General features: G+C 39.9%; 2 protein-coding genes across 2 annotated transcripts in view; one reads left to right on the top strand and one right to left on the bottom strand.

The window, feature by feature from the left end:
* Positions 1-63: 63 nt before the first annotated feature.
* On the top strand, positions 64-4,775 carry tmem41aa (transmembrane protein 41aa). Its single transcript, XM_053328767.1, has 5 exons — positions 64-327; positions 1,440-1,590; positions 2,196-2,357; positions 3,540-3,678; positions 4,247-4,775. The coding sequence occupies exons 1-5, from the start codon at positions 170-172 to the stop codon at positions 4,465-4,467; spliced, it is 831 nt and encodes a 276-aa protein (XP_053184742.1). The 5' UTR covers positions 64-169; the 3' UTR covers positions 4,468-4,775.
* A 5,982-nt stretch (positions 4,776-10,757) lies between these two features.
* igf2bp2a (insulin-like growth factor 2 mRNA binding protein 2a) overlaps positions 10,758-26,817 on the bottom strand; it is a 54,291-nt gene continuing 38,231 nt past the window's right edge. The window contains exons 6-16 of the mRNA XM_053328753.1: positions 25,838-26,128; positions 23,892-24,026; positions 19,302-19,424; positions 17,562-17,697; positions 15,903-16,040; positions 15,323-15,391; positions 14,467-14,589; positions 14,034-14,108; positions 13,690-13,821; positions 13,067-13,180; positions 10,758-11,094 (exon numbers count right to left, since the gene is read on the bottom strand). Coding sequence (XP_053184728.1) covers positions 10,996-11,094; positions 13,067-13,180; positions 13,690-13,821; positions 14,034-14,108; positions 14,467-14,589; positions 15,323-15,391; positions 15,903-16,040; positions 17,562-17,697; positions 19,302-19,424; positions 23,892-24,026; positions 25,838-26,128 — 1,435 coding nt within the window. The 3' untranslated portion in view covers positions 10,758-10,995. The remainder of the gene's footprint in view (positions 11,095-13,066; positions 13,181-13,689; positions 13,822-14,033; positions 14,109-14,466; positions 14,590-15,322; positions 15,392-15,902; positions 16,041-17,561; positions 17,698-19,301; positions 19,425-23,891; positions 24,027-25,837; positions 26,129-26,817) is intronic.

Below are 26,817 nucleotides of genomic sequence, written 5' to 3'. Positions count from 1 at the left end.
TTTTCAGGCAAATAATGTAAAAAATCTTTTAAAATATTTCAAAAAGTGTGTTGCCAAGGGGACGTGACGTCACGGCGGCGGTTGGCACATTATTTATTTTCCATAGGTTGCTGTAATTCAAGGAAGGAGGACGAGCGGCCGTCTGCTGGTGGTCAACAAAGTGAGGACTATGCGCTCACTTGTCGGACTAATCGCGGTTGTTGTCGCAGCCAGCTTGTACCTGTACTCCCTGTCCCTGTACCTCCCTCCGGCACCGCCAAGACGCTCTCATGCAACTTCCGAGACCGAGTCCGAGCAACCGACTGTCAGCTCCGAAGAGCCCCGCAGGTGAATGAGCTGCAGCATGGTGGCAACCTATTTCCATAAAGTATAATACAAAATAAGTCCCTCTACAACGCTTACAGTGGTGTTCAAATTGTAAGCTTATGTAACGTTACTCTCCTTAAAGACTGCTGACTAATGTTAGCATGCCTCATCTCCTCCACTCTTTCATACACAGATACACTCACCTCAACCAGACATGGTTTACCAATGTCTGAATAGTAATAGCTGCTATAAGGGCCAAGATCCATTAATACTCCAGTGACTTTGGAGCTGCAACGATCAGACGATTAATCGATTAGTTGCCAACTGTCAAATTAATTGCTAGCTATTTTGATAACGGATCAATCATTTTGAATCATGAACATTTTGAGTCAGAAAGCAAGCTCAATCTGGCTAATTCCATCTTTTCTGGTGTCTTCAGTCTTCTGTGACAGTAAATTAAATATCTGTTGGTTGTGGACAAAAGCAACATTTAAAAAAAAAAGATCTTTAAGATGTCAGTAAAGGGGCCAAAATGCAGCCTTAAATGTCTTGTTTTATCCACAAGCCAAACATTAATTTTACTGCCATAGAAGACTAAAGAAACCAGAAAATATTCTCATTTTAAGAACCAGGGAAGAGAGGATATAAGTATGTTTCCTTAAAAAATGAAGAAAAGAAGACTCAAACAATTAATTGATTTTTAAAATAGTCACAGATTAATTATCTGTTGACTGACTAATCAATTAATGGACTTATTTCTTGATCTCTACGGGTTATCTTGGGTTTGGAACTGCTGGTCGGAAAATATAAGCAGTTTGAAGGCCTCATTTTAGCTCTGAAACTGTGATTGCCATGTTTCATTACTTTCTGATATTTTATAGACAAACTGATCAATTGAAACCATTGGCAGATCAATCCATAGGGAAAATAATTGATGGTTGCCACCCTTATGTGAAACAAATAGGGATTAATACTTTTAAACTATCAGCTTGCTTTAATTTAGTTTGCAGTTCATTATGTGACATATAGTTTTGTATGTCAATATTACCATGATATGTTTGTCCATATTTCCCAGCCCTGTCTGTAGATGAAGGACAAGCGGATGATGAGACTGTGTTGTGATGTTGTGGCAGGTTGAAGTTCCCATCAGACTTGGAGGAGCTGCGGGAACTGGCTGAGCTGCTGCAGTTTTACAAGACAGAGCACACTGGATATGTCCTCCTGCTCTTCTGTAGTGCTTATCTCTACAAGCAGTCCTTTGCCATTCCTGGATCCTCGTTCCTGGTATGTTTAAAAATAGCTTCAAATGTCCTCTGTACTGATGCTGGTTGACAATGCAGACATTGTGAACAAGTAGTGCATGTGTGTTAAAATATGATTAAAGCAAATTTTTGGATTTTTGTGGTTAAGAGCTGGGACATGGACATTGGAACATGATGAATATGTGTGAAAGAGAAAAGAGACACAGTTTGAAATGTTCCAAGAACAAAACTGCTTGCAGGAAAACATGAATAGGGCTGCATGTCGTGTGCGGCTGGGGACTCTTCTTTAAAGATACCGTGCAGAGGACGAACATATTCAACTAGATCACAGGGATGTCAGACATGCCTTTGTGTGTCAGTCATGTGGGACTTTTTCAAGAAGTCATGTAAGTGTTTTCTACTCCACTTACATTAGTTTTTTTACCATCTGTACAGCTGAGTGTGCAGCACTGAGAAGAGACCTCAACCACAGACCACAGGCAGGTTAAAGTGGTAAAATTTCACCCATTAAACCACTGTCAGTGTTTCTCTATTTTCACAAGGACAGATGCAGAAGATCTGTGTGTCAGAGATGATTACTACAAACACATTGATGACGTCTTGTAATGCCGGCCTGTCATTTTGCAGAACATTCTCGCAGGAGCTATATTTGGACCATATGAAGGACTGCTGCTCGCCTGTGTGCTCACCACTGTGGGCTCCACTATGTGCTACCTTTTGTCTCAGGCCTTTGGGAAACACTACATCGTGAACCTCTTCCCTGGTAAAGTCTCCATGCTGCAGAAGAAGGTACGCTCTCCTGTAAAGAGAACTTATTCAAGGCAACAAGTATTGAAACTGTTTGAATGAGATTATATTTGACAGCATGCAAACCTGTAGAGAGATGTTGCAGTGTTCTTTAGGGGCAAGTAAATAAATGATAGAAAGGAAAATTAGAAACACTGCTGACATATGAATATAAATACAAGAGGCCTACACATGTTCACTTTACTTGATTTAAATACATGATAATTCCAAATTGCAGATGATGCTCAAATCTTTTAATTATCCAACCATCACTGGTGTTTTATAAAAGTCTAGAATTACAATAAGCAGGTCATTTTGATCTCAAGTTTTTCCAATTACGTCATGACTCAGATAACTGGCCTGTTCTCTCAGTGTTCTGGTTTTCTTTGTGGTTAGTCTGTAAAATGTCAGAAAATTGTGAAAAATGTCAAACACCATTTCCTAAAGCTCAATGTGACCCAAAGATCTTACATTTACTATCATAGAAGACTAAAGAAAGCAGTAAATATTTAATCCCTGATTACAGAAACTGTAATGATTAAAGCAACATAAGATTGGTTTATACAATGTATTGAATTCAGGATTATATGAAATTATGAAATTAGACATGTTTAAGAACTTTAAGCCATTTGCAATGAAATCATTTTTGTATTATTTTTTTCAAGAAATGACTCAAACTGTGAATCGATTATCAAAATTGTTGCCGGATAATTTCGTGTTAATCGACTTTTTGATAAATTGATGGTTGGAGCTCTAAAACAATACATTCAAAACAAAATCCTTTGCTTTAACAGCTGCAACCATCAGTCACATAGAAAACTATTTAACATGCAAAATATCATTGGATTTTCCACTTAAAATTGTCCACGGATTTTTCTTTGCAGTGTTTTAAAATCCCCTTAGATGAGTTGTGTAAGCCTTACATGTTTTTATCACCCTCCCTGAGAGGAAACACTCAGGAGGCAATGCAGTGCAATGCTAGGTATTTTTTTCCTGACATGACATGATTATTATATGCAAGTAAATCTGTAGTGAAAACAGTTTTTTTTCTTTTTTTTTGCAGTGTTATTCTATGCTACAGCATGTTATTATTGTGGTTGCTTCCATTTGACACTGGATTTTTCTTTTTTTATTTCAATATCAGAATCCTATGTGAACATCTCGTCTAACATCTATCTTTCCCAGGTGGAGGAGAACCAGGACTGCTTGTTCTTCTTTCTGCTCTTCTTGAGATTTTTTCCAATGACTCCCAACTGGTTTCTGAACATGTCTGCTCCAATTGTAAACATCCCCATCACCTTCTTCTTCTGCTCAGTGTTCATTGGTAATCACATGCAGACACGCTCTTCACATTCACACTGTGCATCATGTAGTCACTGACAAATAATATAAACAATAAACACATTTGAATAAATGAATCACATCCGTACTGAAGTTTGGTTATAATAGGTTGCATTGACAATTACTAATCATCTAGTATTCGTCATCCACCCACACTATTTATATATTTGCCCCATTCCTGTTAGTTTCAGTGTGTGACTGTGAGATTTGTTGATTCAGACTGTGCTCTGTATGTAATCTGTTGACATGATTTTTGACATATTTTTGACAATAATTTTGCACCTGCAGTTTGGACAAAGATGATTTGTACTGTGGACCTTGGTTAGTTGTTAATTGCTCATTACTCATTATTGTCATTTTTCCACAAATTGTCAGAAAATAACAGAAAACTCAGGCACCCTTTTGTGAATAAGGAACCACGAAAAAGAAAATCACTGAAAGCAGATACGCATACATCAGTCATCAGTTCCAAATACCAAAGCATTTCTCTCAGGACTGCAAATAACTCTGCAGTTTGTTCATGATCTGCTGTTTTCTGTCCGTTCTCGTAGGCCTTCTTCCCTACAACTTCATCTGTGTCCAAACGGGCGTCATGCTCTCAGAGGTGTCCTCGCTCGATGACCTGTTCTCCTGGGAGCGGCTGCTGCAGCTGCTGGCCATCGCCTGCATGGCTCTGCTGCCCGGTGCCCTCATCCGCCGCTATAGTCAGCGGCATCTGAAACTGGATGTGCAGTCGCAGAATGGACTCATCACAAATAAGAAGGTCCAGTAATTGGTTCTGGGAATGAGCTTGGTTCCTGGTGCTTTGACGCACTCCGACCTGAAAGTGAATGTCTTTTTTTAAGTGTGGCCCTGCAGAAAATCTTTGTGCACACACATGCGTCAAGGTCACTTTTATTTGAAATGAAGATGGAAAGGGATCGCAGTTTTTTTTTGGAACAATGTGTTGGTGGGATTTGAAGCTGAGAATTCTTTTTTTTTTTTACCAGATGTTTACTGCCAGAATATATAGATGTATGAATGTACATTAATCATGGAGAGAAAGAGGAAAGGATTTTAAGGAAACTTTGCTCCTGTGCTTCAGTATAAGAGAGCTAGTGTTTTAAGTGCCTGTTGAGCAGTTTTACAAATATCTACCTCAAACATGAACAAGTTAAACATGTTCAGATGATTGTTTTATTGGGTTTGTGTGTTAATTATTTGTAACTGAAATACTTTGGTGTATACACTATATAATAACAACTTAAAAGTTGTCTTTTTCATGCTTTATGAAGGTACAACAATATTGCTGTATGATACTGACAATCACATTTTGCAGCCACAGTATAAATTGTAATAGTGTTCAGGACAGTGTTTCTTTTTTACTGTTTTTCAACAGTTTGGACAAGCTGTTAAATTTAGAGAGCAGAATGTGCACTCGTAGAACCAGAGTGCCATGTTTGAGGAGTCATTTTGAGTAACCAATTCAATTATATCATGATTTCAGCCCTGTTCATTGTCTCATGCCATCTAATCAGCTGGATACTTAAAAGTGAATGAGGAGTCTATGAGCAGTGTGAAGCTTTGTTAAGTCAAGCCTAATGTCTTTTCATGTGCTTTTTGTAAAGTAATCTGGTCCGAGAGCATCTAAGCTGCATTAAATGTTAGCTTTCTTTTGGATTAAGATATGTATTGTTATTTCATTATTCTGTTTAATCAGAGATGTAAATTATTTTAAGTGTACTTTAATACACAGTGGCATTTGTGGTATGTCAGATCACAGATGATTTGGCACCTTTATTTCAGAGGTGAAAAAACTCCCACAACTTTGAAGTAATAAAACAGAAGACATGGAAAAACGCATTTTCTTTCAAATTTTCTTTATTGCTCAGATCCAGGTTGCTCAGCAATACAGTTCACTCACAACTCAAAACAACAGCATGGCTGTAACCAGAGAAGGCATGGATCCACAAGATGTATTGAACACGGATCGTATGTCTGTCCAGCGCACAGTCACCAATTACCTTGAGGTGCTTGGGACCTTTTGGCCCATGTGGGAAACTTTAGGGTTGTGACCTACTGAGGAAACAAAAGGAATCCCCCAAATGGTGAAATGTTTTCAATAAAAGGATCCATGTTAAACCACTACTGAAAGTCTAGTGCTATATGAAGTGTAGTACATACTGGATCACCTACAACAGTCTCATGCAATGATTTGCGTTTTCTCATTTAACAAGACGGGACAAAAACACTGCTGTGGTTCTGCATACATCTGACCAGACTTTACTAAATCCTTCCTCAGCTAATCCATATTTTTTGGATGGTTGTTGAATGCCCTCTTTTCTGTTCAGTCCTAAAGGCAGAACAAGTTTAATCTGCTTTTTTTCCAGACCTGGATACTCTGTCATCCCTCCTTCTTTGCATGTCACAAATTCTTTTTTTTGTTTGTTTTTTGCACCATTCTGATTCCTGAATCTGTTCAAAATCCTAGCTAGCATATTTTAAAACCACAATTTAACAGCTAGTTATGGTAGTGATCTAATAGGAATGAATATTAAAGCAAAGAATCCCAGCTACGACTCCAGACTACATTATTAAATCAGTGTAAATGACGAGAAAAACCAGATCAACAGAAAACAAAATAAAGCCTAAACTATCCAACCACCATGTGATATGACTAACAACACTCGTACACCCTCAGTGATGTGTGTAATTGTGGTTTTTGGGTACTGAATATTAACGCCTAGCAACACCCCACAAAACTTAGAAACACCAATCCTTGGAATTAATTTTTAAAAAAGAAACTATCATCTTGACAAGTTCCGTTTCAGACTTACAGACGTCTTAACAACCAGGATGCTCTACTCACAACACTACCACGATGGAGACAAACATCTTGAACCAGCTCGAGGGAAACCTGCACTTAAAGGACTAGTGTGTAGGATTTAGTGCCATCTAGTGGTAAGGTTGCATAGTGCAACAAACTGAATACCCCTCCTCCTTGAATGTAGGAGAATCAACGCAAAAATCGCATAGAGGCCCTCTCCAAAGCAGGTTTTCGGGTTGTCTGTGGACTACTAATGAAACATGCTGGTGTGACATGGCGGGCTCTGTGGAAGAAGACCCGCTGCATTGATGTATTATAAGAGCCAGATATGGGGCCACTGATCAGCCTTGTAGTCAGTTCTTTCCAGTGGCCACTTGCAATATTGCAGCAAAAAAATCCCTCTGCAGCCCAAAAAGCATTTTCCCCATAGACCATTGTTGTAAAAGAGATGTCAAAAAAGTGTAAAATCTGCAACATCACCACAATGTAAAGTCTACGTGCTGAGCGGGAACTCACAGGTGGGGCCACTGGACGAAACACTAATGTGCATGTTGAGTGGGCTTCTAGAAAGATTTTTGGTGTCCAATTCTTATTGGACTGAGTAGGAGCCATGTCCGGTCCGATTTCCAGCTCTTATGATACACCCATGCTCCCTCTGTAGATGTTCGGGGCTCATTCTAAGGTATCGAAAACACAACAATTCAAAACATAAAACATACTTATGAATATTATATTCCATTTCTACCAAGTCCGTTCTGTTAGATGCCACTAAATTCTACACACTGCACCTTTTAAAGAGCCAAAAACACAAGAGAGACAGAGATCTGAGAAGTCCTCTGCAATGCAAGAAAAGAGCGTCAACTTCAAAAATACTGCTCTAGAAACTACTGCTGACAGTCAAACAAACCATGAGTGAAAAGCTGTTTTTCTCCAAGACATGTCCTACTACGGCGAAGCAGACCACCACAGGAGTCATGCGTTCGAGTTGAAGCACCATACTGCATTCGTGTGGGTAAGGTCAGGGTATTGATCAGGTCTGGTGAGCTATCATCAGTATGAGGTACTGTACTGGCTGTGGGGAGGCTTGTTTAAACAGCCTCAGGCATTGTGTGAGTTCGAGAGACCTTTACGGATTTCATTTTAGCACTGCTAGTCTGTGTTCACTGGGACAAAACTGATCTGCCTCATCTCATGACACGAGTCTGCCCTCCAAAGGTTAAAAAAAAAAATCAGCTCTCAACAGTTAAAGAACTCCAAAGACAAACTAACTTTCACTAGATCATTCATTTATTTAATTCTTTTGCCCTACATCAGTTTTAGTAACTAAAAGTCAGCCTTTGATTCTGAGAGGTAATTCTGAAATGTACAGCACAACAAAGAGAAAAAAAAAAATCTAAAATCGGTAAATCGATGAGAAAGGGTTTAGAGAGTCGGTTTTTGAGGGAAGCTGTGACCACTCTAAACTTCTCCCACCGTCTCTCTCACAATGCAGGTGCAGACTGGTAAGTGTTATATAGCGAGACAGAGAATGATGCATTTATGTGTGACTATATTGTACATGTTTACAGATATACAGTTATCTTGTCGTACACAGTGACATTTCATCAACTAGAGTTGTTCTACATTCTACACAGAAGACTAAGGTTTTACACCATGTTCAAGAGTCCTGTCAGTGTATTTTTGCAGCTTTGTGTTTTCTTCAAATCAACCCCAGAGTAATGCTGTTATCAAATAGAGCTGGTAAGATCGGGTTGGATTGTTACAAAATTGCTTTTTCACAAGTGAATAAACTTCATTGTTTTTTTTCTTTCGTTTTTTTTGTTGTTGTTTTTTTTTTTTTTTTAAGTCTCAAAAAAACCTGGAGGTACAGTCGGGAAAAAACAGGAGGTACAGTTGGTTAGTTTCTGTTTCTATCAGCTGATTTATATGTTTTTTCTTTCTTTGATTGGTGAAATCAGTACACAACATCCTCATTCAGAACCACTTCGGGCAGGTATGTACCCCTTAGATCCTGCTCTTCATTCCTTTCTAGCAAAAAAAAAAATCAATTTTGGAAAAATCCTTTGACGTGTATCATTAAGAGGTTGTGTGGCGTCCAGGCGAAGACAGTCCCAACAGAGCTGACTACGGTTTACAAAGTTTCACTTGTCGGCTGGACCTGAAGAGTTTAGAGATTACTGTAGATTCTCTTGTTCTTTTTTTTTATTTTCATTAAAAAAGAAAATTAAAAACGCTCAAAATGATCAGTTAACAAGGCATACAAAATGTGGAAAAAGGGGAAATGAAAGATTGGACTGAGGTACCCTGAAGCCTGAGGTAGATCACAATACTGACATGCGCACTGTTCACATCCTGACCAAAGTTAACTCGGTGGTTCACTTTACTGTTCTCCCATTTTTTCAGGTTTTTATTTATATTATTATTCATAGTCTAGTTTTCAAGAAAATAAACACTTCCCTTCAAAACAATATGGCAGTGTCCCACTGAGGAAAAAAAGAAAAGGACTTTGTTTTCTTTTTGTTTCTTATCAATAGCTCTCATCACAAAATAGGAAAAAAATAGATTCATAAATATTACTCTCTCTTTTTATATATATATATATATACACACACACACGCACACACACATACACACACGCGCGCGGAGGAAGCTGTGCGTGTTGGCAATAACCTTGCGTCTTGGAAGATGAAGCTGATGGGTGATGGTCTGATAGGTGACGAAATAAGGCAACAAGCTTCCACGGTCTCCAAAGTAAAGCACAAAGGGACACCAGGGCCTGCATGTCCAGCACACTCGCACAGCAGTCGGCCAGTCAGCCAGCTCGCCAAAAATAAACAAACAAAAGCGTTAAAGTAAAAAGAAAATAAAAAAGCGAGAGTGAGAATGACAATCTGTGTGTGTCTGTGCTGCTGGCCCGGCCTGCTGGACAAGGCAGGGTGGGGGCATTTATTCATTTAGATTTCTAAAAGGCTGCATATCGTACATTCACAGCTGTCATGCCGTTTTAGAAAGCTCCCTGACAAGAGAGGGTTAAAGCCAAAACGCGGCTGCGGTCACGTTTGTGGTTGTGTGTGTACCACAGGTCATACAGTGCCTCCCAATAAACTCCCACCCTATATCTAATTTTTTCCTCACTGCCACTTCATAAGTATGCACCCTCCCCCCCACCCACTAACTGGGCCCTTCCCTGACATTTTGTGTTCTCCCTCGTGACGTCCTCATAAGGCTGAGCGTGTGGCGGTGCACATTCAAAATATGCTGTTAACAAGCAAAAAGGTGCACCAATTAATTCTTTTCAATTTGCTCTGATTTAAGGAGAATGTCTTTAGACACATCCTTTAAATTTGTTTTATCATCAGGACAACAAGCATGAATGTAGGTACAGTTTAGTCTACAGCATGGGAGAGTGATATCAAAAAAAAAAAATCCCTCTGTTGCATTTCACTTCTGTTGAGCACAAGTGGCAGTCAGTTCAACGTTATCAAAAGGCTAAAAAGGAAAAAAAAAAGTGTTTCTTGACGACAAATATTTTTATCCTATTAAAAATAACATTATGATGGATGAGAGAGAGTGATGAGAACGTGATAGCAGAAATGACCAGAAAAGAGAGAGAAAACAAAAGTGTAGCATCAGATATGAATGGTGCGAAACATTTCATAGGGACGTTATCTTTTGCATTGGCACACACACAGGCTTGTTACAAAAAAACTCATTCACTATGTTACTAACGGGGGCGGGGGTGGTGGCGGCCGTGCTCGTTTTGATTTCAGTAACCTAAAAAAATGAAACAAATGAGGAAAACCGCTATATGTGGCTGCTGCAGCCCGATCAATCTCTGGAACAAGCAAAATATTTAAAATGACACCAAGACTTGCTGTCATTTTGATAGACAAATAACAGTGCATACTGTCAGTGTGTATCAATATACTTTTCTACCCTGTATTAATACTGCTAAGGATATTTAATCAAACTCTTGTGAGAGAAGGCGTCCATTGTAACTCACTCTTGCTCGAACCCAAAATATGAATCACAATGCCTCACCTACGCTCGTGTTAATACAGTTGCTTTATCTGTTAGGCCTATGTTAGTCCAACTAAAGAGATAACGTTATGCAGGGCGACATACTACTTCCTGTTTTACCTTTTTAACTGTGAAGACAACAGTTCCCAAATTCTCTGCCATTTCCACCTTCTTTGTTGATTTTTTTTGTTGTTTTTTGTTGTTGTTTTGTTTTGGTCTTTTTTTCTGTTTTTGCAGTTATATCAGTACGGTTTCTCCCACTCTATCTGCTCTCACAGGGCTGGCAGTGCACACAATGCCCTCAGCCTTTGGCTCTCACTTGTTTCCCCCCTCGTGAAGTTCTTTGGTTTTGATCCCGGTGCTGCTGGTCTGCCCTGCATGTCCCCCTTGGCCTTGGCCTTTGTCTGGGTAGGTCTCTGTCCGTTTGGGAGGGCTACATTCATTGGCTGGCGCCTGCTGGAGCCACCCCACTGGTCACTTGGAGTGGTGCGGTGACACGGCGGCGCCCTGCTGGTGCTTCTGTTCCTGTTGTTTGACCTGTTGAATGATCTCCCGGATCTTCCTCTGTGCAGTCTGTTCAAAGATGTCACATGCAAAATGAGGTGTTAACTGAGACATGACAAGCTGTCTACCATCAAACTGATAAAGTACAGTACAATGATAGGCAAAGCAGTCCCACAATGCTGAATAAAAAACTATTATAATGAGTTCTAGCTGAGTCTAAATTGTCAATCATTTCTTAAGGTTTTTCCAAGAATACCTTGAGTATTGTATTAAGTGAGTATTGCCTACTTTGCGTAAGATTAATGTGGATCTGTAGTTTTTGAATGCTAACAAAAAAACTGTTGTAACTGTTGTGTGTATCTTCACAATTTTAAAACGATGGTTACGTGGTCATATATGCAGCCACCTGAAACGTCATCAGGGAGGTGTGTGTCAATGACCCCGAACATACAGCCAGAGTCATAAAGAACCATCTTCAGCAACAACAACATGGAGTCCTACAATAGATGGTATGGCCCCCACAGAGCCCTGATTTTAACATCATTGAGCCACTCTGGGATTACATGAAGAGACAGAAAAACTGAAACTAGTTCTCCAAAATGCTTTGAACAACCAACCTGTCAAGTACCCTGAAAAACTGTGCAGGTGTACAGAGGAGAACTGCTGCAGTTAATAAGGCAAAGTGTGATCATACCAAATGCTGATTACATTTAGGTCTTCTCTTTCCTGCACTTTGTGTGAAGTGAACTGCTAAATAAAACTATTTGTGGAATTATTATTGAAAGCCTCCTCACTTTACTTTAAACCTTTTGCACAATACTGTATATTGAAAGTGTCAGTGTACATAACCCTAACCCTAACAAAATGAACAGTGTAAAAATGTGTTCAAAAGTTTATTTGTAGCTAATATAACAGTTTGGCAGTTCAAGTTACACATATTAAGTGGATACAAAATGCCTCTTGTCGTTATAGTCCCTGCGCTGAAGCTCAACAAAGAAAAAAATACAAAAAAGATATGATCAGATCAGATAATCTTTGTTAAATTGACGACATGCTGATAACAGTACAGAAGCAGATGCACCATTAGAAAAGAAAACTTCTGTTTCATGGTTCAGCTTTTGACAATGACTGATGACATAAAGTTATTCTGTGGCCACAGTATACTATGCAAATAGTAAAGTATAGGTCACCTTTATAGCTGCCATTAAACACACATCTAAACATATAAATACATCATAGTTGAGTCTTTAGACCATGTAGACCTACGGCACACAGATGCAGGTGATTTCACTTATTGTGCCAGATGAGACCTTGTGTGTGGGTGTGCTCAGACAGTGCATAATTGTCATTGTTGCAGCCATAATTTTTACACCTTCATTATTGTTATTAGTGCACGGAGCCAAGTGAACTCACATATTTTCCAATATGATTCCAGACAGACAGGGGTTATTTTGGCTAATTAGGCCTCTGCTCAGGTTGAAGCTTGGTACATTTAATTACCTATGTTTGCTCTTTTCTTTCAGTTTTTTATTTATCTTTCAGTCGATTGTTGTCTCATACATTTTCAGTGTTGGTGGATCCTGTATGCAACAGTAAGTTTTGGTTTGAGTTTAAATACATTATACATAGCTGTGGCCTCTCACAGGAAGATTTTAGTGATCCACCCTGTGGGTATATACAGATGATGCATAACTGATATCTCCCTGACTCTCGTGATGTTGTTACACAATTAGAAACTAACTTATTTCTGTGACATATACTGAAATCAGTTATAATGTCAACTTAAATTGAAAATGGGTGCAGAATCACTTTGGCAGCCAAAATGAGCACTGACACAAATACACAAACCAAACCAAAGCGAGCAACAGTCACCCATGAGGAAATATGACAAATACAGCACATAACCGCCTGCTCAAATAAGGACTATTGTGAAATGTTTAAGCAAAACTTTCACATTAACAGTGTCACCACCAACAAACGAATCATCCAAAAATAACCAACATCACGTGTGTTTTCAGGGCCCTAAACTCATTTTGCATACCTGGCTGGCAAAGAAATGCCCACTGATTTTCACAAAGACCTCGTCGTTCTCGTCTGGAGTTTGGTCCCGCGGTACGATGACCTCAGCACTTGTAAGGTTTTGCAACTCGTTCACCTGGAAAACAAACCAGTCCAGAGGTCATTATGTTGTTCTGAACTTCACCTTCAGCCTCACTTCCAGCCTGCTTTAAATTTGTAAAAGACAAGGTATTTATGGTAAACAACGTACTATTTGATGTACAGTGTAGATAATTATATTGATATTTATTGCGCCTGTGTTAAAATCTACATATATAAATATAAATACCTCAATAGCTCGTCTTAGTAAAAGGTTTCTAGTTTAGAAAATAACATGTTATTAAAGAAATGTTATTAAAGCAGATTTTTTCCAAAAGAACAGAGTTCAGGCTACAGTCTTTTAGGTGAGAAGTGGAAATGTGAAAATAAGTAATAAAAAGAGCTTTCTCTTCTTCACTGACTAACTTTTCTACCTTTGGCCAAACATGTCTCATTATCATGGAGAAAAATTACCCTTTTTGATGTAAGTAAAATAGCAGATTTTCAAAAATGACTTTCAACTTTTACTGTAATTTGGTTAATTTTCTCTCTAATGCATCAACTCACCGTCTTGCCGCCTTTACCGATGACCCTGCCAGCTGCAGTGGAGGGAACCTTGATGTGCGTCTCCAGTTTGACTTCTTCCTTCGCTGAGAAGAAGTTCTCCTCTTTCAGCTTTCCAAATATCCGACCTTGGGCCTGGAATACAGAGGAGGGTGTGAGGCAAGGAGAGACTGGGGAAAATGGGGGGACACAATGATCCACTGCTGTTTACTAGAATAGAAGGCGGATGATTTTTGAAAAGACATTTATCAATTTCAAGCAGCAATTTCATCCTCAAAATACAATTTAAGTATGAACCTGTTATTTGTTTAAACAAATATTCATTTGTCCATTCATAGCATTTTTACCTTAAATTGAGCCTCTGGCGTTCCAGTAATAATAACCATCCTCTCAGTAACATCTGGGTTGTCGGCTGGGGCGATCTGACATACACATAGAGACGAGTTATGGAGACAAATAAGGAGGAAATTTGGCCGAAAGCTGTTGGTCTTGTTTTGTCATAATACATTTAACCACTGCATCATCTGAGAAGCCAGCAAATTCTTAAAACGTCTAAAATTACATTACAAAAAACCACTAAGCAGCTGTCCATGAATAACCTCCGCTTTGGTCCATGAAGGTTGCCAGCTTAATAATTTCACCTTACCGCTCAATGTGAGGCTTTGAAAAATGCATGTATTTGTGGATTCAACCCTACACGTTGATCAGAGAAGGTTTGACCGTCTCTTTCCCCACCTCACTGAAGCGAGCATTCTGTCGACAAACGCTGGCAAAACCCACCTTGATGGAAGCTCCAGCAAAGTGGGCGAGTTGTTTGATGTGCTGGCCCTTCTTGCCGATCAGAGCTCCGACTGCCTGAGTTGGAATAAAGAGGTAGACAACCTCCTGTTCTGGAGCCTGTTGCTGAAAAAAATCAAAAAAAATCAGCATGACAGTACAGAAAGAAGATGTTTTACTATACTTTTACTCTACTGCTGACGGTGGCAAACATGCAATGTGCCGCAAACAGAGCAGAGACAAACATGCAAAACACTTGATTTAACTTGTCAGATTCTTGAAGAGCAGCCAAGAACGATGACACCACATGCAAGCAAAACTAAATTGAACTTTCTTCGAGGGCTTGCGCTTTGGGTAAACATCCCACTTTGGCTACGTCTGAATGGAATATTTCCTATTAGGGCCAATGGTTGCCCTGTGTTTTTGTTTTTCTTAGCATGGTAACACTCATGTACTTGAGGTTTATAAAGTGAATTTTTACGAGCCACAGGACAACTCGGGGCTGAAAAGTCCCCATCCAGAAATATTTGTGGTGTTCTGGTGAATGGGCGATGGTACGCAGGAATGTTCGACTCACTGTCCAACGTTAGACGCTGACTGAGAGGTTGTCATGGTCTGTTATTTATGTCTCCCTCTCTATTAGCCTTATATCTCTCTCTTTTCCTCTATACTGTACTGTAGATGTTCTCCTTGCCACACACAGGGAAGATAACTTTTCTTAAGCTTGTGTGGAAAAAACATGGCTTTTAAATTGCCCTCTGCTATTCAAAATCTAGCAATACAAAATAAAAGAAGTGATCCGGAGAGTCTCTAATCACCACGGCAATACTGAGTGTAGTGCAGATTTTAGGGAACATACTGAGTGCTGGTGGGGGATGGCACTTGCTGGAGGAACCCCGTACAGGCCACTGAGATGTGAAGAGTGACTCTGAAAGTGAAGTGACAAGCAGACCGATCAGATGGTGCTCACACACAACAGACACAGACACAGACACACACAGACACACACGCACACACGCATGTACACAACCCAAATTCTTATTAGGGGAATTTCAGGACATAAACTCTGGGTGAATCACGCTCTAACTTTCTTGACTAGGAAGCACGCAAATACATTCTCACACTGTGTCTCACACCACTTTGGCTTGCCCCAGGCAACGAATGGAGACTTTGATTTACAGACAAACTGACTCATCTCTGGAGACGATGGGGGAATTCTGGCTGCTTCAAACTGTGTGTAACATCATGCATGAAGACCTGAGTCAACACAGTATTGTTATGTGTTGGATACAAATTGCTTTATCAAGTCAAAACTAAATCCTGCAGGGGTTGTGCATTGCTTTGCTCTGTGAGTAAAACCAACACCCAACATATCTATTTTTTCCCCTTTTCTTTCATGGCTGTGTTCAGAGGTCATATGTGAAAAGGAGTGTACTCACTAAGAACGGGTTGTATCCTGCTGGTGCCACGGGGGTCACTGCACCACGTGGTCCAGCAGCAGGGGGCAGCACCGGCAGACCAGAGGAGAAGATGCCCAGAGCATTCAGGTTCAAGCCTGGGATAAGGTTGGCCTGTTGCTGTTGAAGAGAGATAGATTTTAGTTATGAGCTGAAAAGTACAAGAAAAGGGAGGGAGGACTTCTTGACAATCTAAAGAGATAAATTAGATAGTTAATTAAAATATAGATGTTTTTTTCTTGAAGCAGTAGATCAGATTAAAATTATTTTTAAACAGGATTTTATATCCACATGTATCCTTACGTTGTTATTTTTCCTGTTGTGAGAGGATGCTGACCACTATTCTTTATGGTAAAAAAAAAGACTCCTTCTAGGTGACTAGATTTTTTTAAACCTGTTTTTTGAACAAGAGATAACACCAATAAATCATAAACTACCATAGTTATAATCTGTCACTGTCACAGAAACAAACCTAAATCTTGTTTTTGTTTTTTCTTCCTCTTACATCAAGAAGAGAAATTAACTTGTCCTGCTGAATGTAAACAAAACTCATTTGAATACGTCAATGGAGTCTGGAAATTTTTGATCAGGCATTTTTCACCTTTTTCTGATATTTTCTAGACTGAATTATTGATCAATTTATCAAGAAAATAATCCACAGATAATGAATGTAGGTTGCAGTCCTTATTAGGTGGGTAGATCCTTTACTGCTATACATCTAACCACATTACATATATGTTTATGTTTGTACTGTAATAGCATGATAAACATATTTCAGTCAGTTATTCTGGTTTCATGGCCGTAGTACAACACGCCGTCTCCTTTCACTTCCTTGTTACTTTTGTAAGTTTTGTGTAATGTCCACAGTGTCACGCTAGATGGCCCTCACCGCTTACTGTGTAGATACTCGGCCCCAACAGGTGCCAGGGCCGCTCACACCAGCCAGCACAGTTTGAAAGCATGCTGTGAGATAACTCTTGATGATCATTTCCAAGCCAATATTTGGATTGTCAAAATTAGAAGAAGATTGGCGCCATGAATGCAATTAAAACAGAATAAGTGGTTGTAGTTTGAGAAACAATTGTGAAACTGAATCTCTCCACAAGTCAGTCCACCAGCGTTCATCTGAGTGTATCGCTGCAACGGAGAGCGTGCAGTGTGTGATATCGTCACTATCTCTCCTCTTCTGAGGTTGACCTCTCTGGCTGCGGCAGTGGTGATGTCATCAGGGGCAGTGTGAAAGAGGAGCTGGGCGAGGGAGCAGCCTACAGATATCAGATGGATGCTGGGAAGCGCAGTGTGTTACAGCAGACACGCAGTGGGGGGGCAGGGGGCATGAGTCAGAGGCTCCGTGGAACAGGAACACACACACACAAACACGTACACAAACATGCAGCGCTCACACACTCGAGTCACTGATGATCTATTCAGTGATTGTTTACCGCTATCCATCCAGTAAGACAACAATGGGTATTACTAACACTGGTGGTGATAAGTGTGAATGGGAAGGCCATATCATCCTCCTGTGTGTCATCACTTCTCTCTGTTATTCACCTGTCGGTCTATGTGAGTCAACCTGAGATCATAACCCACCACACACACAGATGAGACTTTAAAAGGCCTGCAGATAGTTTGGCTTACATTTATAGCAGCAATGTCATTCTCGTAGGCTTCCCTCAGTTTCTTCATGATCTCCGCCTCGGCTTTACAACACGCCTCCAAGCTGCCCTTCACCGTGATGGTCCTCTCAGGGTTGTAAATGGTTAAGTCTTGTAACCTGCAAAGGAGATCACACACACACACACACACACACACACACACACACACACACAAATAAGAGTGTGCATTATGCAAATACAAATAGAGAACAAAACAGGCACACTCATATTCTGCTCACATACTTTCTGAGAAGGGCAGCAGATTTTAATTGGATTTCCTGTGTTTGTGCTTATCTCACTCAAGTGTTACTGCAGGTTGAATCATCAACATCAGAACTGTTAAAAAACAGTAAAATTCTTTGTTAAGGAAACCATAAAAACCAGCTGCTTATCAGGGAACTCTGGTAATTTAGCGTTACACTTCCATAAAGTTTAACAACTCACACAAAAAGAGAGACAGTGGTCAAAGTCAGAGACTGAGATAGACTTTAAAGATCCTTAATATTAGTCAAGTTCCAAAAAGCCTCAATCCTACACTTCCCATAATGCAACTCAAAAACATCTGTCATTAGACCCTCCCTTCCTGCTAAACGCCCACATCTTTTTAACTCCACATCTCCAATTTGTAGCTGTCTGGAAGAAAAAAAGTCCCAAAGACCAAATTTAGATAAACCAGATGACATCATCAGGATTATTTCCTCAGACTTGACAAATTCTCCTCCAGAGAATTTATTTCACAGACTGAGTAGTACCATGATGAATTAAGAGTGTCTATTTCAAGGTCAGTGATGACCATTTACAAGGAGTCATCCATCCTTGCTTATTTTTACTTGAATAAAAAAATAGAATAAGAATAGAATATAAAATCATTGCAAGACATTAAGCTTGATCTTAAAATCTTATGCAGCACCTAAATTACATCTTGCTGTCTGGATTTAACCACAGTTGGTTTTGCAAAACACAATTCTTTCAATTCACAAACTTTGATGCTAACCTTTATCCTCCCTCCCACCCCTCACCTTTACAGAAGTTTTAGAGAGCAGGTGAGCTGAAAACAGAACTACTGAGCGAAGAGTACATCAGTCATCTAAACCTCAACAGTTGAAAAGAGTTCAGTCCAACTTTACATGAATCATATACAGTACATGATCGCTCCATGAACTACTTTGGCTACAAGTTCAAACAAACACCGTTAGGCCTTTGTAGCAGAACCAGTTTGTTTGGATCTTCTCAGAAGGACCATCTCCTTCCCTCTTCTTCTTTCTCCTCCACTCTCTCTTTCTCCAAGCTCATTACGTCTCACAGAGACAGAGCAATTCATTAGCCCTAAATGAACGAGGGTTGGCGAGCACCGTCCGTTAAATGGGGTGTAATCACTACCTTTCTAATATCATGTTCTGGAGTGAAGGAGCTGTAATCAACTCTTAACATTTGTTCTCTAACAACTCAGTTAAGTGAAACCACACGCTGTGAGAGCTAATGGGCACGGAGAGAGAGAGGTGTGGCGCCAAGAAGTTGCAATAATTGCCTGTTATTTGAGCACTGGTAAAAAAATTTAGTACAAACTTTGTTAAATAGTTAATCAAAGTAAAGTTGCTGTTATTGCACAATGCCACCATCATATGAGTGCTTTGTGCATGTGTGTGTCCTGAAGGTGCAAGTGCAACCACCTACAGCTGTGGAGTGCTGTAGGTGTGTATGCAAATACCATGAGGCAACTTACGAGGAGATGGTAATCTTGGTCCCTGTCTCCTCCTCGATCTTCTTCAAGTTGCGGCCCTCCTTCCCAATCAGCCGGCCCACCAGGCTGTTGTGAGCGAGGATTTTCAGAGGGATGTCCTCCGTCCTGCACACACACACGCACACACACATTCGTGAGGTAAGATGATTGGGCATAAGCTCCGCTGGATGTCACTGATGTGGTGTGAGGAATGTTATGGTGTGATGGGGATGAACAGGAATGTGGATAGCTGCCCAGCATGAAGTGCTGTTGGGAGCACAGGGCTCAATGTTAAGACACAAACTTTTCGTTTAGTAGTATAAAAATGATGAAAGGGTCATCCTTTTGGATATAGGTAATACTTTCAAAAGTTGTTTCTAAAAAATAAACTGATCAAACACCACACAGCATGTAACAGTGGTTTACAATAAATGAGAGAGCAGCTCAAAACATGAAACAGAAAACAGGGTGAAATATCCCTATGAGCAAAAAAAGAAAGAAAGAAAAGAAAAAGTTCACCTCAATTGTTCATCAAAAGAAACAGATTAGATTTTTTTAAAAAGAAAGAAAAGAAAACATGCATTGATTCTTCATAATTTGCTAATAGTTTCCTTGAAAGTCTCCTGGAAATATAAAAATGTAATTCTGCACTAATTGCAAGTGAAGCAAGTCAGCTGCAAATGCAAAGATGTAAAAACTGTCTTCTGGCAAATGCACAGTTCTATCTGTTTGTTAAGAAAGTTTCTAATAATGACTGAATGTATGCAGGCTTTTTTCAGTTCAGCCTCATTCCTCAAGGGCCACTCAAGGAGGAATATCATTTCTATATAATCTATATTTCTGCTCTGTGGGACAATTGTTGGGTGTGACTGTGAGTTTCAGTTGTGGTGTAGGGAAACCAGATGCTGAAGTTGTTTTTGGGCTGGGTCGCAGACTTGGGTGGGTGGTGGCTGTGTGTGTGTGTGTGTGTGTGTGTGTGTGTGTGTGTGTGTGTGTGTGTGTGTGTGTGTGTGTGTGTGTAGGGGAAGAGGTGGCAAGTCAAAGCATGTTATAATCTTAAGAGTATGGATCTGAGCTGGGGTGAAATTAGTTTGGGGTGAGCTACAGGGCAAGTAAGGGGAGATGACAGTGTTGAGAGTTGAGAGGCCAACCCAAGTGGTTCGGGTTTCACTGGGTGTTGGGCTCCTTAGACGTGGTGAAATTACAGGGTGCAGGGAGAGCAGATGCTACAGGTTCATTTCCGTAGGTGTGGCCCCCATATTGAGACAATTTAAAGGTAACTACTGGTGGCATTTAGAGCTACAGACCAATAATATCTACACTGGCATTATGACATTAGGGACATTTACATGGCTGTCATTCAAGATTCATATTCAACATTTGACTCAGATATTAAAACTCAAACAGGGCTTCTTGTATGGAATTAAAGGCTATTTGTCTTTTTTAAATGGTAAAACTACTGTGCAGTCAACTTTACTGTCTGTGCTTTATTATGGAGATCATCTGTGTTGTCATGTTGCCTCATCATCACTTCAGCAGTAAAATCTGTTTATCACTTATGACAGGTTGGAAAACTCCCAGACAACTCTCTGACAACCTCACAGACAAGAAGAAATCATCATCTCACGATATTCATCTATAAAGCTACCGCTGAAGCTTCCAAACATGTCGTCTCTCATTTACATCGTGTAACTGTGATACACAATCCAATTACTACTAAACCAGTGGATATCTCATATATATGCACTTAGGCCGGCAGACCTGGTTTCAGGCGCTTTGCACCTTTTTCATGGAATGAACTGCAAAGTGCCTTCAAACTAGAGTATTTCTTTCCCCTTTGGAGATGTGAAAGCTTTACTATCTGATGTTTCTTATAACTCTTGTTACTGTTCATTAACTCTTTGTTGATTGCGGTCTACAGGCCTTAGTTGTGTTGTTTGGATTTGCTGATTATGTATTCATCTGAATGTTTCTTGTTCCCAGGTCTCTCTTGAATAAGATATCTCAATGAGACTACCTGTTTAAATAAAGATTTAAATAAAAGTTTAAAAAACCCATCTGGTTTACATTCGTTTTTGTTTTGTTTTTTCAACACAATGTTGCATAATGTGGCAGTAAAGTTTTAAGACCTATATTCCTCTGGATGTCAGGATATTGATGTGTGATTTGATCACAGCAAGTTTAATTTAGAAGCAATGCTCAACGTTTTCATCAAATCAAACAGCCTGAAACACTCTGGCGCAATGACAAGCTCTTGAATACACACAAAGGCACAAAATAAGCCAAACTTAAACCTGCAAGTGCAAAACTTGCCAAACAAGTTGACACAATGCTTATTAATACCATCATCACTAGATAACTCTCTCTGTATTTCACAGTATAAAGAATGATTTTCCCACGCTGTCCACTGGTCATTTGTGCACCAGAAACTTCTTGAATGTGGATCAATTATTTAATTGTCCAGCTCTTCTAGACTTCTAGAAATGTTAACAGACCAAATGGATCAAATTCTGTAAGTGAAACAAGTAATTTCATGTGGATTATGTGACGCTCAAAATAATTTGTCCACCATTCTATAGCCGCAACAGTGAGTAGCATCCAGCTGCAGCCCCGGAGCAGAAGCCCCTGACGTGACACAAGCCTCTGGCTTGACGGAAGTGGCCTCTTTTTTCAAATTAAAAATGCTTAACATACAGTAGCATCTCATTTGTTTTACCTTTACTTTATCCTTCAAGTCAACTTTGTTTTGTTTTTTAGTAAAACAAAATTGCTTAACATAGCGTGTATGAATTGTCCATTTATATTTATTTTACCCTTATTTAATCAGGCAAGTCATTAAGAACTAACGTCAATTCCTTTAACTATATACTGTAACATACCATGTGCAATTGTGCATAAACTATTCCTGTCTTTGGATCTTTAAAAAAAATAAAACAAACAAAACAAAAAAGTGTGTTCATTATATCAGGTTTAGCCTACTTTTTAAAGATCCAGAGGATCCTCAAGGGAACTGCACATCAGATACTCAAATGAAGGAATTTTGTGTTAAATAAATTTACCCACAAGACATTGACTAATCAGAAAATGTAAGTCTAATTTCTCATGAAAATCCAGATTTATAGTGAAAAAAGTCACAAAAGGACTGCCGTGCCCATGTATATAATTTCTATTAAAAAAAAGAAATGATATAAATAACGAAAAAACCAATTGTTTGGTCTACTGTAAAACCCTCGCTCACTCAGTCGTATGTGTCATTTCTCACAAAACTCCACATTGAACTGCAGAAGAAAAATAAAACTATTTGAGACCAGAACTGCTCATCTTTATTGAATATCTATCCTAAAGGTACAGTAAGCATTTAGCAACAACAACAAACATTTACAATAGATTCAGAAATGTTTTCTCATTTTTCTTTCAAATTCCTGAAGCCTTTTGGTGGCTTCCGCGCTCAGATTTCTTTGGAGGCTTGAAACAGGTCCCACTCACTGTCAAAAGGAAGAAAATAGAGTCAATAAACAAATAGTATATTCAATTACTACACACTTCATTATATATGAAAACATCTATGTTTAATATCGTCAAACTTCTCTTGTCTTTTATCAAATAAACAACCACCTGTTACTGTGAACTAACATTAGCATCACATTGGCAGAATGATAGTTAGCTCGTTAGAAAACTCGCTAGCCAACACTGGGTAACGTTTAACCATAAACAGAGGTCGGAATGTATTTCACACAAATAGGCTACTTAAAGGCTATAGCAAAGCTTACCTTGTTTTTATTATTGAATATTGGAGTAGCGAGTAGCATCCATTGAATACTCAATGCTATCCTCAAATTCCTGCGTGCAAAAAAAACGTAATTTCCGGTATTCTACGTCACTTCCGTCATGCCAGGGGCACTTCCGTCAAGCCAGAGGCTTGTGTCACGTCAGGGGCGTCTGCTCCGGGGCTGCAGCTGGATAGTATTGGCAACAGTAGCTGCAGAGCAGGCAATGGCGGAGCTTATGACGTAAACATGTGTCGACAGCGTTTTTGTAATTACTCACAGTGCCAGACAGGGGAGACAAAAGTTGTGCACTCCAGCTTTAAGTACATTTTTAATTAATCTGATATCTACAAATATCTCAAACAATGCTGACAGTGTGCACCCATTGCCAGGAGTAATGTAAAGGAGTGCAGCACCCCTGACATTTAAAATAATAAACAAAGACAAACACCAGCATTATGTGTGAAAGGTGGGCACTGATGCTCAGACTCTGTTGATGCTCAAAGAGTTTAAAAGCTGCAGTGTCTTGTTAAAAGTGTCAAGCCCAATTAGACACGTTGGCCTCATTTCTTAAATGCTAAGCTGCGATCACATGTTTGCCTATGTGAGTGTGTCGTGCGCACTGTGTTTACTGTGTTAGTGGTCCCAGCCAGAGAATGCACAGTGAGATTAAAAAGTGTGCAGGCAGGTTAAAGGATGAGATTACAGCCTGCACACATTATGGCTAATCTCCCTGCGGAAGTGTATACATGCTCTGCATAAGCACATTCAAGTGTGTTTATGTGTATGTTTATGAACGTTTGCGTATGTTAAAGTGCCAACTCACGTCTTGGTCTCGTTGGCCTCCTTCTGCATGATGTCCAGGATCATGCGGCAGGCGGAGGAGCAGCCCTCTGGAGTTGAGTGGATGGTGATGGGCTTTTCTGCTGCACCTGCATTCTCCTTCCGATGAATGTCCACCCTGAGCGAGCAAGAGAGACAGATAGACACAACAGAGATAGGGGGAGAATTAAGAAAAGTGTGCTTGGGGGACTTCCGGTGATGCAAGCACCTGGGTAGCCACGCTTTGTCAGAGATCAATCAATCAATCAATCAATCAATCAATCAATCTTTATTTGTATAGCGCCAAATCACAACAAAGTTATCTCAAGGCACTTTACACATAGAGCAGGTTCTAAACCGAACTCTTCAGGTTTTAATTTTAAAGAGACCCAACATTCCCACATGAGCAAGCACTTGGCACAAGTGGCAAGAAAAAACTCCCTTTTAACAGGAAGAAACCTCAGGCAGAACCAGACTCAGAGTGGGCAGCCATCTGCCTTGACCGGTTGGGGTTGAGAGGAGAGAAAGGAAGGATAGGAGAGAGAAGCACAATGAAAATCAACAATGAAGCTAGAAGGTGCAGGCCTGGAGTCTGTCATCCGGACGTCTACAGGCACACTCTGGCACACGGAAGAGTTCAACCGAAATTCCGTGGTGTCTTGTGCGTGCGTTTTGCAGGTGATCTACTAAGAATAACTGCGTACATGAAAACAGGTGCAACAGGGTGGAGACAGCAGTATTTAAATGAGGGTTTGGCGTGTCTGAATGGAGAGTTTGAACGATCAGAAAGGTGCAAGCACAAAATGAAATGTGATCAGGTTCTAGAGGAAGAGGTTAACAAATATATTGAGACAGAGTCAAATGGCCTTTTCTATTTACTGTTCTTGAACAGTTTCGGGCTAGGAGACACGTTTTGCAGTTGGGTTAAACTATTATATAACAGACCACTCGTAGCTGTTCGGATTAATGGACAAACCTCTTCTTATTTTTCCCTGGGCAGGGGGACCAGGCAAGGGCTCCCATTGTCCCCACTGTTGTTCGCATTATAGAGCACCTCACGGAAGTTATAAGGAACAGCACAGATATTACTGGAATCTCTGCTGGTGGAAAAGATCAAAAAATAGCCTTATACGCTGATGATATTTTGCTTTTTATAACTAATCCAAAGACAACTGTACCAGCTGTGTTGGAAGTAATATGCCAATTTAGTGAATTCTCATGGTACAAAATACATTTTTCAAAATCTGAGGTTATGCCTCTGGGCAACCCGCGTCACCCTACTTCATCTCCCTTTAAAGGCTAATTTTGAGCCTCTTCTAAAACGCATTAAGGACGACTTAGATAGGTGGGTATCTCTACCATTGTCTATGTTGGAGAGGGTCGCCTTGCTCAAAATGAATATTTTGCAGAGACTCCTTTATCATTTTCTAATGTCAGGTTTTATCAGCCGGCTGCACAGCTTCATTACATAGCCGATTGGATTAATGATGACCTTGAATCAGTGTGGCTAGATCTAGAAACACTTAAGGCAGGTAGCCCTTTACCAAGTCTTATTTGCCCTAGAATTTATTAAGAGTGTTACGGGTAATAATATCATAATTAAAACAAGTCTGCAAGTCTGGCAAGCAATAAGAAAAGTCTGCTTGCATGGCAAATTAATTTGAGAGGAAGTCGCTGTAGAGACCGAAAGAGAAAATCAAAAAGAGAACAAACTATCAAGATAAAGTGGAAAATATAAGGCAACAGTAAATGTCACCCTGTACTCTATGAAGCAGCCATTAACTCCTAACATAACTTTTCGTGAGTGCTATCTTCAGTCCCATGTTCAATTGGATTTTTTTCATGAATTCAAGCTTTAACAAAATTGTAGCAGAGCTGTCTGAGAACTTAATAAGAACAAAGACAGAGAAGAACAAAGATTTAATGTAAGTCTTTATCAGAGTGTCTTACTTGGACTGCGTCTGTTTGGTGACATTCTTGATGGTGAGGCCCTCCTTGCCGATGATGGCTCCCACAAACTGAGTAGGCACGAGCATGCGCAAGGGGAAGTCATGTTGCCTGGGGCGTGGAGTGCCGAAGCCTCCTGAGGGCCCAGGCTGAGGGGGGCCCTGGTCCCGGGACGATCGACCCCCACGCCGTGTGCGAGGAGCCTGGACGGGCGGAGCAGCATCCATGTCCATGATATATGACACGTTGAAGGAGTAGTCGTCAAACTGTTGTCCTGTCAACTTCTCAATGGCTCTGGAAGGGGTTGAACAAGAGGTGGAGGAGGAAGAGGAGCAGAAGGTGATGAGGAGAGAGAAAGGAAGAAGAACAAAGGATGAAGAGAAAGAAGATGAGGAGGAGGAGGAGAGAGAAGGAGCAATAAGAGGCATGTGGCATAACAATGATGAGACTGTCAATACAAGTCACATAAATAGATATATGAATACAAGAAATAAATACTGTCCTCGCAAACATGTTCTGTGTTAGTTTTGAAATTAAAGTTCATACAGCTTCTTAAGTCTCTGATATGCTCGCTTGTAACGACACATACACACATGATGGAACACATTTAAGCACATAAACAGTGGATGTTTAATAGAATTTGAAGCAAAGTCAGCAACACACTAAGAAACAGCAACAATGGCAGAAAGTTTTAAAGAGGAACTAAGACTTTGTCCATAATAAGCCTGCTAATTTTTCAAACTATGTTTATGTGTGAAAACAAAGTTAAAAAACCATCTGAATAAAAAGAAAAGTGCTTAATTTGCCAAACAATTAAACTGCACATCATAGCCAACATCTGGCGGGACAGACGTTCTGTTTACTCTCTTTTAATCTGGCTGAACTCACTGTTCAGTTGTTGCCATTTACATATTTTACTAGTTTTTGGTGTCAGAGTAGTTTTGATTGCAGATCAAGAATAAAACCAGTTGACCCGTCAGTCA

This window comes from Scomber japonicus, chromosome 11 (genome assembly GCF_027409825.1).
Source record: "Scomber japonicus isolate fScoJap1 chromosome 11, fScoJap1.pri, whole genome shotgun sequence".
NCBI lineage: Eukaryota > Metazoa > Chordata > Actinopteri > Scombriformes > Scombridae > Scomber > Scomber japonicus.
The sequence above is the reverse complement of the archived record's forward strand: the minus strand, read 5'-3'. Positions and strand labels throughout refer to the sequence as shown.